At 34.7% G+C, this 18234-nt stretch overlaps 1 protein-coding gene across 1 annotated transcript; it reads left to right on the top strand.

The window, feature by feature from the left end:
* The first annotated feature begins 7416 nt into the window (after positions 1–7416).
* Positions 7417–8707, top strand: LOC122040209 (transcription factor bHLH167-like). Its single transcript, XM_042599552.1, has 3 exons — positions 7417–7724; positions 7849–8172; positions 8258–8707. The coding sequence occupies exons 1-3, from the start codon at positions 7578–7580 to the stop codon at positions 8324–8326; spliced, it is 540 nt and encodes a 179-aa protein (XP_042455486.1). The 5' UTR covers positions 7417–7577; the 3' UTR covers positions 8327–8707.
* The last annotated feature ends 9527 nt before the right edge of the window (positions 8708–18234 follow it).

Here is an 18234-nt window from a genome sequence, read left to right as displayed (position 1 = left end):
AACAATCCGGGACACTATACGCTACGCGCTCAACGCATTTCCAAGAACTTCGGAGTGGACATCAATCGTCGATGCTTACTACATCTCAAAAGACCTGGAGGTAAGTACTTTAGAAGAGTTGTTTTCTACCCTTGAATTACACGAAACTAGATATGCAGAGATATCAAAGGACACAACCCAGACTATGGCACTGAACGCAACCAACAAGGATGAACCCGAGTCAGACTCCGAAGACGATCAAGAAGCGTACATGGTAAGAAACTTTAAAAAGTTTTTTAGATCTAATAAATTTAAAATGCAGAATAAAAAGAATCAAGGTAGAAGAAAGGTACGGTGCTACCAGTGTCAGAAGGAGGGACACCTAAGGGAAGACTGCCCAGAACTCAAGAAGGTCAAAATGAAGACACCCAAGAAACACAACCTAAAAGCAACTTGGGATGACACTTCTTCATCTGAATCAGAAGCTCAAGAATATGCGGGGATTGCACTGATGGCAAGCCACGAAGGACAAAGTACATCAGAACCCAGCATCGATGAAGGGGGAGCGACCTCAGATGGAAGTAGCGAAGCAGGGGGAGATTCAGGCTTAAAGTCTGATATAGTAAGTGAGGTATGCCTCTTACCCCCTGATGAACTTTACTTTGGTATCAAAGCTATGACTAAATCCATGTATAAATTAGAAAATAAAAATGCCAAATTAGAAAATGAAATTTTAGAAACAAAGAGAATTTTGGCAAAATCATGTCTTATAGAGGATTTTGAAAAATTGAAAATTGAAAATGAAAAACTAAAAGAAGAAATAGAAAGATTAAAAAAATCTAATAGTTCAAATATTTCTACTTTTAGAAATTATAGAGGTTTAAATTGGTATTATAGATTTCATCAAAGTCAAATTAGAAATATATCAAAAATCTATATACCTAGGAAATACTTGGTTAACCCTGTAGGTAGGAACCTCTATTGGGTTCCAAAAACCTATTTAATTTAAAATTAAAATCAGACTTAGCATTTTCAGCAAGGAAATTAAACAACTAATTTCTTTATGAGGTTTTGTCTAAGGAAGTGGTTGTTGCTCCAATAACCAAGAAGGCCTAGTGCCTCGCCACGACCTGGGAGCCAAGTATCGAAATGAAAAGTTTAATTGACTAACTGAAAAAGCATTAATTTAAATTACTTAATGCTTTAAAAGAGTTATTCAATTTGTGTTAGAAAATATTTAAAAAAATTTTTTAACTTAGAAATTTTTTATTATCTTAGAAATTTTTATGAAAATTGACTTAGAAATTTTTAAGTTATCTTAGAATTTTTTTTATGATAATATTGCCTCATAATTTTTCTTAAAATTGACTTAGAATTGTTTCTTATGAATATTAACTTAGAATTTTTTTAGAAAATTTTTTTTAGGAATGTTGAGATAAGTTTCAAACTTAAAATTTTTTTTAACACTTATGACTGTTTTTATCTGAAAAATATTTTACTTAAATTTTTCTCGAAAGAAAAATTCTGAAGAGTGTCTTTACTTAGACATATTTTTACACTCAAAGTTTTTTTAATTTACCTTAGACTTGTTTATAACCCCATTTTTATGTGATCAAAGGGGGAGAAGTATGTTAAGTCTAGGGGGAGGTAATATAATTTTTCAATTGAAAAATATTTGGACTTATTTGAATATAAATCGTTCTTATTGCATATGGTTACCCTAACTTAACTTGGGTTGCTCACATCAAAAAGGGGGAGATTGTTGGAACCCCAAGGTGTTTTGATGTGATCAAACAAGCTAAGTTAGGTCATGCGTTTGTTTAACCCTTGTGTCTAAGTGTGCAGGAGCTTAGGAACACAGGAAGTCGAGCGGAAGACGCGGCTAGCGAGAAGGACCGCACGGGGAGAGAGCCGACGGGCTTGGTGCGTCCGAGGGACGAGGTGATCGCGGAAGAGTACACCGGTGGACGAGAAGAATGTGCGCGGCGTTCGAGGGACGAGAAACCGGGAAGGAAGGTTGCTCGAGGAGAAGGCCGGAACATGGGTTCGGGTGAGCCCTATTCCGGAAGGCCGAGATCACCCAAGCTAGCGGAGCCGGAGCGAACAGACCTGGACCAAGACGAGCTGAACTGAGACGAGCTGAACCGGAGCAAAGAGCCTGGACCAGAGTCAACTTTGTTGACTTGACAGGTCCGGGCGCCCGGGGGTTCATATTTGACCATATCGAAGCTGATCGCGAGCTGACTGTTGGGGGATAAAATTTATCCCCCCGGGGGCGCCCGGAACCCCTTCCAGGCACCCGGACCAGTACTATAAATAAAGTACTGATCCGTACATTCAAAACAACTAACTTGTAATCAATTCTTTCTGTGCTTTCAATTCTGTTCTTTTCATTTGTGTTGTCAACGTTGTAAAGAGGCTACTCCGCCCAGAGGAGAATCGGATAGTGCGCTTACATTCCTTGGATTAGCAATCCCCTGATTGCAAACCAAGTAAAACTCTGGTGTTTGATTTTCTTTACTTAGTCTCTTTTATTTATTTATTTATTACAAGTGTTCATTATATAGTTGAAATCCGAGAAAGGTTCGAGTTTTATTTTGTAGGGCAATTCACCCCTCCCCTCTTTCCGGCCTCCAAAGGGACCAACACCTATTGCTTATCCTGCCTGGAGGCGCCTTCAATGCTCCATGGAGGCGCCTCAAGCCTAGCATCCAAGGTGCCTTAGCCTCCCTCGAGGGTGACTCCAAGCTTGCTACGCAGACTTCTTCTCCCTTGCACCCGAGGCGCCTTAAGCTCCATGAGGGCGTCTCGGGTACTGTTCATCCGAGGCATGATGTGCACTTTAGTCCCTGCAAAATATGTTAGTCCATAGACCACACACATACCCTGCAAGACAAAGTTAGCATGATATAAATACAGTAAATGAAATATTTGACAGTCTCCAGACTGTCCGGTTCTGACTTCAGATTTTCGACCGGGAACCCTAGGTCGAACCGACATCTACTGTTCCCTCTTCCGGGGAACGCGTCTTCACCTACTCCACTCAGGAGAGTATACCTGTTGCCAGTTCGATCCTTCAGATTGACTGGACTTTTGCCCAGCGCCCGAGTCTTCAGGACTTTCTGCTGGATGTCCGCTTCATGACCCACCCAGTCTTTCCACCCGATCCGTGCCACCGGAATTTTCACCTAGAGTCCTCGACTCTAGGACTTTTGCCCGAAGACCTCAACCCACCAAGGCTTTCCACATAGGGTTACCACCCTCTATAACCTAGGGTTATCATCCCCTAGGATTTTCCACTTGCCTCACCGCAGTTAGGACTTTCTTGAAAAGCTCATTCAAGCACATTAGATAACAATTAAACTTAACTTTGAATCCCTTTTGCCATTATCAAAACTAAGGTTTGATCGTCGGATGCTTCCCGCATCAACAGTGTGTGATGCATGTTGTAATAATTTAGAAAGTTATTATTCTTCCGCTACATGTTTAGGAAACAAAATTTAAAATGTGCATCTCCGAAACCCTAACATAATCAAACTTATCTAAGTTCATCAGTAGATTTCAGTTAAAATCCTTTAATGAACTTAGACAGATCTGACTAGATTTATTTTAGGTTCTATAGATTTTTGGAGCTACAAGGAGTCTAACGGTGCTATCTATTGCTTATTTCGGTATCTCTAGAGGTGTTAAAATGTTATTGAAAGAAACAACTTTAAATCCCAACACGTGCCTAATATAATTCCATATCAAACCATGTTGATCTTGATATGATTCTATATCAGACCCATGTTGGGATTTAGAGTTGATTCTTCCAATAACATTTTAACACCATTAGAGAAGTTGAAATAAGCAATAGAGGGCACCGCTGGACTCCTTGCAGCCTTATAAATTCACAAGACCTAAAATGGATCAAATCAGACTTGTTTAGATCCATTAGTGATTTTTGTTCATATTAGATCCAACGTGAGCCTAATATGATTCATATTAGACCTATATTGGGATATAAAGTCGATTCTTACAATAAGATTTTAATACCTTCGGAGAAGCCGAAATAAACAATAGAGGATACCGTTAGAGTCTTTACAATCTCAGAACCTGAAATGAATCCAATCTGACCTATCTAGGTCCATCATTAAGTTTTTTTTATCAAAACTCACTAATGGACCTAGACAGATCCGATTGGACCCATTTGAGATCTTGTGGATTTTTGAGGCTATAAGGAGTTCAACGATGCCCTCCATTACTTATTTCGACTTCTCCAAATGTGTTAAAATATTATTGGAAGAATCGACTTTAAATTTTAATGTAGGCCTGATATGATTTCATATTAGGCCAACATTGGGCCTGATATGAAATGCCCAACATGGGCTTGATATGAATCATATCAGACCCACTTTGAGATTTAAAGCCGATTCTTCTAATAACATGTTAACATCTTCAGGGATGCCGAATTAAGTAATAGAGGGTATTGATAACCATCATTTTGGTCATAATATTTTGATTCATAAATGCATGCTTTTATGATCTTCTCATATGTTAAACTCATATTTACATTGCAATTCATGAATTACATTTATTCTTGGACTTAATTGCAAACTATCTCATTATTACTATATTTGGTGCTAATATTCGAATATGATCTTTTTAGGCATCAAAAGGCAAGGGCTCGATCAGATCAGACCAGATTTAGACTCAAATCTAGGGCTAATAGAAAAGAGCCAATCAAGAATCAATTTAGATTGCTCATCAAGATCATGAGAGATCTAAACCATCCATTGAAGATCTGGTCTATCCAGGCTAAGAGAGGTTAGATTAGGACCCTTGATGAAGATTAGCACCTTTGGATTAGATTTTGGGCAACTTCCACCATTGGATTGATCTAGAGAAATCTCAGTTGTCCGTTCAGATCTCAGATCTGATTTAAAAGGGAGAAGCTACAGTGTCGTTTCCTTCGTCAATTTCTCTCACGTCAAAATAGAGGTGGGAGCGAGTTGCTCTGGTAATCCCGTTTCTTTCCACCGCCGGTGAGCAGGTGAGGTCAAGGGCGCTTCCCTTCCTTCGATCATCATCCTCTCTATTGTCGGCGATGCCACTTCAACCATCTGATCTCTAGCTTGGTCGTGATTCCTGAGCGAAGAAGAAGAAGTTGAGAAGTGGAGCAATCTAGAGGTTTGATCCTGATTCCCTCTCCTTCCGGCCGGCGATCTTCTTCCTGTGAAGCTATGACCACAATAAAATGGTGAGAGGCAATTCATTTTGTTTCCTCTTCTGATTCTGTACTTCTGTTTCATTCACTGTATCTGCATATCTGAGCTAATCGATTCTTCACCGATTGTAATATCTTGACATCTTGGTCAAGATCAGTGAGTGCTTGGGGATTCCTAGCTCACCTTGGTTCATCATTTTCCTCCTTTGATTTCTACATCTCTGTTCTTGCAATTTCCAGTCGAGTGTCGATTTTCTTTACTGTTTAGTTCATAGACTTGAATTAGTTTAGTTAGATAGAGTTTTGGATCTATTCTTAAATTCATGTTCAGTTCATAAGTGCTTAAATCTGAATTTGTTTCTGTTTTGGTACTATCCGGTTGCAAAGATCTGAAATGTTAGGTTAGAAGTTTAAATCTATTTCATATTTACGATCCATTGAGTATCCAATCCTTTGCAATTTGGTTTGTTCTTGTTTCACTCTTGTTCAGTTTCCAATATCTGAGCTGATCGGCTAATGTTGTAATCCATAGCATAGGGTGACAGTATGCTGTGGGTTTATGATTAATTGATAGATAGGATTTCTTTTATGGCATTAGATTTAGTTTCATACTTGTCTTGCTATTTCATTTTCTAGTTTAAGAACTCAACAAAACCCAAAAATCCCATTTTCATATCAAAAATCCAAAAGTAATAACAAATCAATCCTGAGATACCATCATTGCTATATTCGTTGAGAGATGACCCGAGTCATCTCTATGATACATTAGTGTAGAATGAATTCGATCACTGAATCTTTTGATACTCATTTCACAACAAAATTTGAGTTTATCAGTATCATTGGAATCCTTGCAGCCTTAATAATCCACATGACCTAAAAATGGGTCCAATAAGATCTATCTAGGTCTATTAGTGGATTTTGATCGAAACCCACTAATGAACCTAAATAGGTTTGATTTGACCAATTTTAGATTCTCTGGATTTCTGAATTTGCAAAGAGTTCAACGGTACCCTCCATTGCTTATTTTGACTTTTCTGGAGGTGTTAAAATGTTATTGGAAGAATCAACTTTAAATCCCAACATAAGTCTGATAAGATTGGCTTACGTTGGGATTTAAAGTCTTCCATTGATATTTTAACACTTCTGGAGAAGCCAAAATAAGTAATGGAGGACATTGTTGAACTCTTTATAGTCTCAGAAATATACATGACCTGAAATGGGTTCAATCGAACCTATTTAAGTAGTGAATTTTGGTCAAAATCCATTGATAGACCTAGAAAAATCCGATTGGACTCATTTTAAGCTTTGTGAATTTCTGAGACTGTAAGGAGTCCAACACTATATATCTATATATAGATACATACTATATATAGATACATGAGGTCTTGAGGTCGAAATTTGGCGTGTCCGAGCATACTTCTCTCATGCCTTAGCCACTTGCATTAATGACTAGTTGTCACTCGTGATTTACATCCTCCGTGTTGATCTAGAAACGAGTTGGTGAAGGTACTGAGGATGAGCGAATCATCTTTTGTCACATGAATGAAAAAAATAAAGAGGAAAGAAAAGAGACAAGAGGAAAGAGAAAAAGATGTTGCATATAAGGAGAAAAAAAAGGGGAACAAAATCAGATTTGGTTTAGAGTAAAATTAAAAAAAGTTGTGCCCTTTAATAATTAACAAATATAGTGCGTCTTTAATCTGTGTTTGGTGACATTATTTGTTTATTTTCATCGTTAATCATCTATGTTTAGCAACGAAATATTTCGTTGCTAATATTGTAGTGTTTTAATAATAATTTTATTTTTTTAAATTTATCAACGATTTTATATTCTGTCGTTAAACTTAGTGATTATATAATTTAATTCATACTAAATGCAACGAATTATTTCGTTGCGATTTTACTAATTTGTTTTTTTAATAGTGTGCGATCAATTCAAAATTTTAGCGTGTGCTGTTTTGGTAAGTTATTATTAATTTAATTTAGGAGAAAAGGAAAAAAGTAAAAAAATGAGAAGTTACATATCTATAAAATTATAATTTAATATATCTTTTGAAAATAATGAAACATTCGTACGTATTTTGCGAATCCTGAATTTAATGTGCGTCTTTTAAGAATTTGCCGAAAAATTGTCGTTTTGTGAAATGCTGCTACATTTCCAGATTGTGTCTTGTCTCAATCTAAACTTGCAAAAGTTAATTAGGAGGAAGACGTCTCATCATCTGTTCTCTTCTTCCTCCCTGCAGACTTGAATGACAGTTGATTGAGACACGCAGATCCCTTCGCGTTCTTCCTCTTTTCTTTCTATCTCATGTCTATATGAATTAAATTTGACAACGAGTTTGCTCAACACATATCCTACAGAGAGAGAGAGGGGCAGAGAGAAGCGAGCATGAAGGTGAACAACATTGGCAGCCATGGAACCAGTGTTCGTAAGGTGGAGAGGAAGACAGTGGAGAAAAACAGGAGAACGCATATGAAGAAGTTGTGCTCCAAGCTTTCCTCCATCATCCCTAAAGAACACAGAAACATTCACAAGGTCATAATCTACGTCTACACGCATTCATTTATCTCCTTTGTTTCAAAAGCTTCCATAGCTAGCGTATATATACAATTAGTTAACTTGGTAAATATATAAAATTAAGCTTCCTGCAATCTTCTAGGATGTTTTGACGCAGCAAGACAACTTGGAAGATGCAACATCTTATATCAAAATCCTTCGAGAAAGGATTGAAATTTTGAAGCAAAGAAGGCTGCTGCAGGTGAGTAAAATGAGGAGCACGGACGTGGGCATCGACTTTGGACTGCCAATTGTCGAAGTAAGATGCAACGATGTGAACTTGGAGGTACTGATCGTGATAAGCCGTGTGAGCAAAAGGTTTTTGTTCCACGAGGTGATCAGTGTTCTCGAGGAAGAAGGAGCTAAAGTTGTGAATGCGAACTTCTCGGTTGTGGGGGACAAGATCTTCCATATAATCCATTCACAGGTTAGTACAATTAGCCACGAGTCTCTTGTGGTCTCTTTGCCGCAACAGATGCATCCTAATTGGCTGCAAGCCTTGTTGTCTGCAGGCCGTCAGCTCCAGAATTGGGTTGGATGCTTCAAGGGTCACTCAGAGATTGAAGGAGTTGGTTAATTAGCTATTACGAGTTTACGTATTCTGTCAAAATATTACAACTGCGTGCAGCGAATTGTACCGATGTAGTTATTTTAGCCGATCTCTACTTTCTTCATTCTGAGGCGCGGTGAAGCATTTCGTGACGACTTTCTTGGATTCATCGTTAGGAAGAGTTGGGAAGCTTCAGGAAGCAACTTGCCAAGGAGGCTTCTGATTAAGACAATTCGTACGTCTTTATAGCTAGAAAAACCATCTGGAATCTACGGTACGTGTCGCTTGATGACTCCCAATACTAGAATGTTTTTCTTTCTATTTTGGGCAAAATTAAAAAAAAACTCCCTTTTTTATTACACAATGTTATTCTCCTATAATTAATATATCTGTAGCGATCTTATGTTTCTATAAGCGTTGTCATCTTGATATATTGTAATACTTGTGAGTTGACTCCTAAAAGGGTTATATAGGAATCTACAAGTGCTCTGAAGGCTGGGGTGGATGATACTATGAGAAAGGAAAGTTGTCCTGTATGTAACAGAGCATACGTTAGAGAGCGTTGGGCGTTAGAGTTGTCTGACAAATAATAAAGTGTAGATCTCTATAGTGGACATATTTTAGTATTTATAGACATTCTAAATCCCAAAGACGATACGATCCTTCTTAATCTCCTCCATGTCACTTCATGTTAACCATTGAGTCATTACAAGCTATGAATTGAAAAGGTAGATTGTGGAGGGCCCTGTAGTGATCATTGGCCATGTCTAATTATGGTTTAAAATTGCAATGGAGAGCTCAAGGTGGTAGAATGACGTTGTCTACTTAGCTCCAAAAAGGTGCCAACATACTGGCCTAGTTTGTGCTTGAGGTTTTTCTATGACAAAAGATGGAATCGTCATCTTGATGGCCTCTCCTTTTATATTGAATTGAGGAGTTAAGGTGTATGAGACTTGTGTACTTAGGCCAACAAGGTGCTATGTTGTAGTTATTGTTGGACCGATTGTGCCGACAAGGTGTCATATTGTAGTTGTTGTACATATTGGACTAATTGTTGGCTGTGTCACTTGAGTCTTTTCTTTTGTTAAGATGGGACACTTATTTTTGGGTTCTAGTTCCCTACACTGAAAGCACACAATATATTTTTATTAACTAAAACTGGTACATCTTCAGGTGTAGATTCTTCAATCCTAGTAAGGATAATACTCTCCTAGTTATCATAACTTATAGGAGTAGATGGTAGGTCCTCATTTTCTTTGGGAACAGAGGGCTTTTCTTGTATTGGGGTCATAGGCCTTTCCTCCTCACTCTCAAATGATGAGATGGATTATTCCCCGACTTCTTCTTTAGAGGTTGATCACCTCTAAACCTCAGAATATTGCTTGTGCTTTTGAGCCACATTTCTCTTTCCCTTTGGCTCCTCCTTTTGTTCTAGTGAAGGATCTTCATGGAGCTTTGTTAGCTTCATCCGCATTTTTGTATGTACCTATTCTACATAAAAGTTGCAAAATATTGATTAATAATTTTTTTGCCTTGTTGTTCACTTTGGATCTCTCAATTTGACCATTAGTCCATTCTTTTCTTTCGAGGTTTCAGAACTTTCTTTCAAAGAGAACCAATGTTTAATGTTCACTTGTAGGAAGAAGTCCATTCTGGACTTCCATTCATCAAATCCTCCGTACCCGAATGGTTGTGATACTCGAATGTCAAATTCTAACCCGTCTCGAAGGTCCATCGACTCTAACTTCTTCTTCCCTCTATTGTTGTGCTTGCAAGCTTCTTCAAAGCTTCCCTGATTTAATATCACTTGTTCAACTGATTGTGTCGTTAAAGGGTGAAAAACATATTTATATTTATATTTTATTTTTGGCGATCATTCTTGTCTAAATTGTTACATTTTGAAAAAATAAAAAAATATAACAAAAGGTGCAAGCACACAACACCTTGATTTACATGATTCACAACTCGCCATAGTGTTACTGCACAGTCTATGTGTCTCACCACAAATCTAATATCTTTCTCCTTGTCAGACACCTTCTGCAAGCAGAAATAATTCTAACAAAATTTGTTCTTATAACAAATACAAGAAGCACAACAAATGCAAGTAGAAATAAAGTTATACAATAAAAAGAATTAAATGAATGAAGTATTGCTTGCTTGTGTTAGTCCCATGTGGCCGGTAAGAGGGGATGAATTACTTGCTAGTTAGAAATATACCCTTCTCACAACTTTCGACTTTGATTAGAAAATACTTGTTAGAAAATCATAAATAAATTGCATAAAAAAAGGTTATCGGATTTTACTTGGTTACAGTCGGGGAGGTTGTTAATCTAAGATGTTGAAAGCACTAACAAAGTTCTCCTTTGATGTAAGCAGAGAAACTTCTTACAGAAATTGAAGTATGAACACTAAAACATAAATCGAAGAAGTAATACAAGTGTTGTTTTTTTAAACTAAGTGAACCATGACTCTGTTAGTACCCAGGGGTAGTTTTGATGTGGTCAATAAAATTTAGTTATGTCCTATTGTGTTTTGATCATTGTGTCTAAGTGTGCAGGAACTTAGGAACATAAGAAGTCAAGTGGAAGACGCAGCTAATGAGAAAGATGACACGGGAAGGGAGTCGACAGACTCGGTACATTCAAAGGATGAGATGTTGCGGAAGAGTACATCGACGGACGAGAAGGACGTGCCCGGCGGTCTGAGGGATGAGAAGCCGAGAAGGAAGGCTACTCGATGAGAAGCCTGGAGTTGTGTCCGAGTGAGCCCAATTTTAGATGGACGAAATCACCTAGACGATCGGAGCAGCGGAAGAGCAAACAGAGAGCTATGGAGTTGCTGGAGGCGCCTCCAATGATGTTGGAGGCACCCTCGCGCCTTTCTGGTCGAAGGCGCCTTCAACCCGTTGAAGGCGCCCTCACGCCTTTTTGGAAGGCGCCCTTGCGACTTTTTGGAAGGCGCTTTCAACTCTTTGGAGACGCCTTAGACTGAATAAGCAGTAACTGTTATCGAAGATAGACTTTTATCTTTGCACGGATAGAGCTTGCCACGTTGGAGGCACTTTCCAGCCTATTGAAGGCGCCTTCAACCCTCAGATGAGATTTTCCAGGAGTTATAAAAAGACTCCTGGAGCTATAAAAAACTTCTGTATTAACTTTCCTAGTCATTCTTGAGCTGTGAACGTGTGTAAAAGACTTCTCCACCTTTAACGGACGAGATCTTTTAGTGCTTTTTAATGCCTTGGATTAACAACCACCTATGTTATAACCAGGTAAAATTTTGACCTTTTGCCGACTCTTTTTAAGTTGTTATTGTAGGACCGTTAGATTCGATAGAAGGGGGGGTGAATATCGATTCGAAAATACAAAGTATAAGCGCAGCGGAAAAGTAAATGAACACAGTTGTTTTTACTTCGTTCGGAGTCTGTGACGACTCCTACTCGAAGGCCCGTGGTCCTTGACCACTTTCGTTGGGCAATCACTAGCAATTCGAATATAATTACAAGATGAATACAGGAAATGCTAATGAAACAAAGTAATACCGACAAGGAATTTAACTAAAAACCGAAGGAGTACTTTGTCGGAGCTTTGTTGGCGTCGCAGCAGAGCAGCAGGACCAGCAGTAGAAGAGTTCTCAGATTGATGATCGATTCCTTGAAGCTCCTGCCTGGGGCTTCTTTTATATGTTGTTCCGGGCGCCTGGATTCCTTCCGGGTGCCTGGAATGTGACGTAGCTGCTCAAACCGTGATGCTCCACGTGGCGACGACTTGGCTGGATATAATTTGCCTTCCGGGCGCCCGGACCACTTTGTTCCAGAAAATTCCCTTTTCCTGCAAAACAAAGTTAGTCCGAGGCAATATATAACCTGCAACATAGATTGTTAGCACATTTTATAATAGTATGAATTAGCACAAATAATATGACTTAGATTCCGTCTTTCCGAGACCGGAATCTAGTCACGATCTCGACTTAGATATCCGAAATGGATCTAAGTCGGATCGACGCCTAATATTCCCTTCCCGGGAACGCGTCCTTGCAGTCACTCCCCTCCAGTGACTTACCTTACTTACCTGCCAGACGTCCGGTCAGCCCGTCGACCTGTCTGGACTTCTCGCCAGCTATCCGGTCAGCCCGTCGACCTAGCTGGACTTCTCGCCAAGCATCCAGTCAGCCCGTCGACCTGCTTGGACTTCTCGCCAGCTATCCGGTCAGCCCGTCGACCTAGCTGGACTTCGTGCCAGACATCCGATCAGCCCGTCGACCTGTCTGGACTTCTCCTGCACACTCAATCAAAGTGTCAGATAACAACAAAACTAACTTAACCTATTTGTCATTCATCAAAACCTAGGTTAGACCGTTAGTGCTACCCGCACCAACAATCTCCCCCTTTTTGATGGAATGACAACCTGGTTAAGTTAGTGAAAGAACTCAAAAAACAGGTACATCGGTTTTAAAGTTAGTTTTAGTGTTTTCAATTTGGTTTATCTAACTTAACCGCCTAACCCTCCCCCTTTGGCATTCATCAAAAAAAAACAAGGGTAAACAAAGTGTAGAGTTACTATAAAACAGCTGATCTTGAAAAATATCTGAGTTTGGTTCAACATTCAAAGTAAAAAATCAAAGTAAAAAAAATCAAGTTGACTTGGGGGAGACAAGTTGAATTTTGAAAAGTATAAATTTAAAGTTGATCAAGTTTTAACTTTTCAAGCGTGTAAAATTTTAAATCAGGTTTTTCAACTTTTCAAAATTTTTTTTTTTCGGTTTAAGTAACATTTATTTTTCAAAAGGTAAATTTTCAACTTCAATTTTTCAAAACAAAGCAAAAATTAAGTAAGATTAAATTTGCCAAAATAAATTTTTAAGGCTGATTTGATAAAAGTTAAATTTGGAAAGTTTAATTTTCAATAGTCAACTTTTTAAATCAGGTTTGAAAATTAGGTGGAATTAAACTTCCACGTTTTTCAAACACTTAGTTAAATTTAACTTTTTGTAAACTAATGTTCAAACATAGATTAATTTTAAAAAGCATTTTTTTTAAACACACAGAATTTTAATTAATTTCTCCCCCTGAACTTGATACTTAAATTTAACCAGTTGTCTAACCAATTAGGTACTAACTAACTATCAGAAGATAGTAGCTTTCACTTGGTTAGTCAGATTAAGTTGATTATAATCAGTCAGTGTTTGACTTGACTGGTGAACTTAATCTGATTAATATCCGAGTTGTATTTAACGTCCAGACTTATGCTGATGCACTGAAATAAGCATCTTAAGTCCAGACAATTGTCTATGCATCTCACCCCTTTCTATGTTTGTCAAACACAAGCAAGGTAAACCTAAGGTGTTGGTGAGATGCTCAAAAACTAGTCCTATGGGTTCATGTTTTCTAAGGATTCAAAACTAGTCTAAGGCCAAAAACTGTTTTTGAAAATCTAAAAATGGAAAGTTTTGAAAACAAACAAGTTTAACTTATAATTTGATAAAACCATTTTTGAAAGTATTTTTGAAAAATCCTAGTCTATCAAGATAGAACATAAACAATGTAAGTCTGAAATATCACTAGATGGATCCAAAATATTTTACAGGTAGTGTAGCTACAGAAATGAGTCATAACTAGATCTACTGAGATGATGAAGGGGGTGGTCCAGATCCCAAGGATCGGAGAAGGGCCATCAGCTCAGTGTGTCGGGTATCCCCGGCAGCTCGTAACTCGGCCACCTCTCGCCGGATGTCCCGATGAAAATCAGAGTTCTCCTGCTGGAGACTTGTCATAGCTCTCTCTAGTCCGGTCATACGGTCGGCTAGAGTGCGGGGAGCGTGACGTGGTGCACGAGCTCGGGGCGGTGGTGGAGCCGGTGCGGCTTCCTCTGGAAATAGTGCGAGCATGAACTCGTCCACCTGTGTGTCTGGATCAGGCTGGTGCTGTGCCCCCCCTCCGCCAAGACATAGTCCCGTCATCTCTATCTATCTGGACACCAGCTAGGGAGAAGTTCCGAGCTGCTATAACATCGAACTCGGTCATATGGGCAATGTCTCCTCTAGTGACATCAATGTGCAACGAGGACATATAGGTTGTGAGAATGTGACCAAATGGTATATGGACTCGTCTATCAGTCACGAATCCAGCCGAGTAGATAATGGTGGAGAAGATATGTAGGCTGATGTCAATATCTAACCTATGACTAATGGGCGCATCACAGCGATGTCCCGAGTAGTCAGTGGTAAAATGCAAAGGACTAAAACCCTATAAAGAGCGTAGTCCTGGACCTGAAGTTCTACCGACCTAAACTGTGTCACAGTGGGATCTCGCTCTCCCCCCAAAAAAATACGAATAAATCGTATCGAGAGTAATATGTGAGTAGGGATCTCCGAATGGTAGATCCCTGGGAGGATAGCACAAAAAGGAACAAGTAGATGGACGCAACTCTAAAAACTCTCGGATAGTCGTAGGGGAAAATGTGATATCAGTGCCTGCTGCCCTAGTGGTATAGGTGAGATCGTCTCACTAAGTTATTGCAAAATTTGGCACACAGACTTATGTTTATTGGACTGGTACATTCGACAATGTTCCTTAAGTTATAGTGTTCTATAACCTCTAAAACGGAGGGACATGACTCTAGAAAGAATGACCTATCTATGCAGGTAGACCTAATGGCTTTATAAATGGCTTTATTAAAATTTTGAAATTAATTTTTAAGTTTGAAATTAAAATTTTGAAATTAACTTTTAAGTTTAAAATTTTGAAATTAATTTTTACGTTCAAAATTAAAATTTTGAAATTAATTTTTAAGTTTAAAATTTAAATTTTGAAATTAATTTTTAAGTTTCAAATTAAAATTTTGAAATTAACTTTTAAGTTTAAAATTTTGAAATTAATTTTTAAGTTTAAAATTAAAATTTTCAAATTAATTTTTAAGTTTTAAAATTAAAATTTTGAAATTAACTTTTAAGTTTAAAATTTTGAAATTAATTTTTAAGTTTAAAATTAAAATTTTGAAATTAACTTTTAAGTTTAAAATTTTGAAATTAATTTTTAAGTTTAAAATTAAAATTTTGAAATTAACTTTTAAGTTTAAAATTTTGAAATTAATTTTTAAGTTTAAAATTTTGAAATTAATTTTTAAGTTTAAAATTAAAATTTTGAAATTAATTTTTAAGTTTTAAAATTAAAATTTTTAAGTTTAAAATTAAAATTTTGAAATTAACTTTTAAGTTTAAAATTTTGAAATTAATTTTTAAGTTTAAAATTAAAATTTTGAAATTAACTTTTAAGTTTAAAATTTTGAAATTAATTTTTAAAATTAAAATTTTGAAATTAATTTTTAAGTTTAAAATTTTGAAATTAATTTTTAAGTTTAAAATTAAAATTTTGAAATTAATTTTTAAGTTTTAAAATTAAAATTTTTAAGTTTAAAATAAAAATTTTGAAATTAACTTTTAAGTTAAAATTTTGAAATTAATTTTTAAGTTTTAAAATTAAAATTTTGAAATTAATTTTTAAGTTTTAAAATTAAAATTTTGAAATTAACATTTAAGTTTAAAATTTTGAAATTAATATTTAAGTTTTAAAATTTTGAAATTAATTTTTAAGTTTAAAATTAAAAATTTGAGATTAATTTTTAAGTTTAAAATTAAAATTTTGAAATTAATTTTTAAGTTTAAAATTAAAATTTTGAAATTAACTTTTAAGTTTAAAATTTTGAAATTAATTTTTAAAATTAAAATTTTGAAATTAATTTTTAAGTTTAAAATTTTGAAATTAACTTTTAAGTTTAAAATTAAAATTTTGAAATTAATTTTTAAGTTTTAAAATTAAAATTTTTAAGTTTAAAATTAAAATTTTGAAATTAACTTTTAAGTTTAAAATTTTGAAATTAATTTTTAAGTTTAAAATTAAAATTTTGAAATTAACTTTTAAGTTGAAAATTTTGAAATTAATTTTTAAGTTTTAAAATTAAAATTTTGAAATTAATTTTTAAGTTTGAAAATTAAAATTTTGAAATTAACTTTTAAGTTTAAAATTTTGAAATTAATTTTTAAGTTTTAAAATTTTGAAATTAATTTTTATGTTTAAAATTAAAATTTTGAGATTAATTTTTAAGTTTAAAATTAAAATTTTGAAATTAATTTTTAAGTTTAAAATTAAAATTTTGAAATTAACTTTTAAGTTTAAAATTTTGAAATTAATATTTAAGTTTTAAAATTTTGAAATTAATTTTTAAGTTTAAAATTAAAATTTTGAGATTAATTTTTAAGTTTAAAAGTAAAATTTTGAAATTAACTTTTAAGTTTAAAATTTTGAAATTAATTTTTAAAATTAAAATTTTGAAATTAATTTTTAAGTTTAAAATTTTGAAATTAACTTTTAAGTTTAAAATTAAAATTTTGAAATTAATTTTTAAGTTTTAAAATTAAAAGTTTTAAGTTTAAAATTAAAATTTTGAAATTAACTTTTAAGTTTAAAATTTTGAAATTAATTTTTAAGTTTAAAATTAAAATTTTGAAATTAACTTTTAAGTTTAAAATTTTGAAATTAATTTTTAAGTTTTAAAATTAAAATTTTGAAATTAACTTTTAAGTTTCAAATTTTGAAATTAATTTTTAAGTTTTAAAATTTTGAAATTAATTTTTAAGTTTAAAATTAAAATTTTGAGATTAATTTTTAAGTTTAAAATTAAAATTTTGAAATTAATTTTTAAGTTTAAAATTAAAATTTTGAAATTAACTTTTAAGTTTAAAATTTTGAAATTAATTTTTAAGTTTAAAATTAAAATTTTGAAATTAATTTTTAAGTTTTAAAATTAAAATTTTGAAAGTAATTTTTAAGTTTTAAAATTAAAATTTTGAACCTTATTCATCTCACCCGATCTATATTATCAATCAGGGAATCCTATGATTTTGTGAGATGAAATTAGATTTTTTTTTTTTCTTATGGAGTTTTGGTTTAACTTGTGTTAGATTCAGATTTAGCTTTGGTCTCCACAAATAGGCATATTTCGGATAAATTTCTAAGCTTGGTGAGTCACATGGACGTCATTAGAAGTAACCAACCTTTCGAGATTTTCCGAATAGTCCTATCCACGGAGCTTAGTACTAAATCTTGGTCTAACTAATTAGGATCCATTTGAGGGTAGCTTCGGTCAGTTCCACTTGGCAAATGCACCAGATCGAAGCCATATCTTTCTAGACATGCGATGCCCAAGCTTCCCTAACGTACTATCATCCAGAAATTTCACCAGTACCATGATTCAAGTTAAACTTGGCCTCTAATCCTAATTACCCTGCCAGGTTAGTTTGTTTTGGGTTACCCTGTCGGGTAAGTTAGTTTTGGAGGTGCCAGCTATTCTGGAGCCTCCCCCTGAATTATTGGCTATTAATTTAAATTTTGGTTTTAGGTTTGTGTCGATTCTTTTTATAGTTATGGTTAACTTGGTGATAATTTTGTTGATTTTTAAAGTGTTTAGATTTTGAATTTGATTTAGGTTTGTATTTTGGATTTTGGTTGGTTTATTCGATTTTATATAATGTATTTTTTCTTTAGGTATATAATATTGATTAAGTCCTATTTGCGTGGTCAGACACGCTTTTGGAACCCAAGCTTGATTAGTTGATTTGTATTGAGTTATTAATGACTTAAAAGTTTTATTTGAGTTTGACTTGTATCCGAGTCCGGTTTTATTATAACATGCTTTTTTATTGTTCAGGATTAAGTCAAGATTTTTTGATCTTGTTGTGAATTTTTCTAACATTTCTTTTAAATTGTTAATCTCATTTTTTAGTGATAAATTCTCCTTCTCAAGTGTTAGATCTTGAGTTGGATTTGAAATTTTGATTTGTTCCTTGAGGTTTTGATTTTCCTCAAGAAGTGATTTGTTTTCATTTTCTATTTTAGTTAATTTACTATTTAAACAGGAAATAATTCTAAAAAAATTTTTGTTT

This window comes from Zingiber officinale, chromosome 2A (assembly GCF_018446385.1).
Source record: "Zingiber officinale cultivar Zhangliang chromosome 2A, Zo_v1.1, whole genome shotgun sequence".
Taxonomy (NCBI): Eukaryota; Viridiplantae; Streptophyta; class Magnoliopsida; order Zingiberales; family Zingiberaceae; genus Zingiber; species Zingiber officinale.
This window is presented reverse-complemented; position numbering and strand designations above follow the sequence as displayed.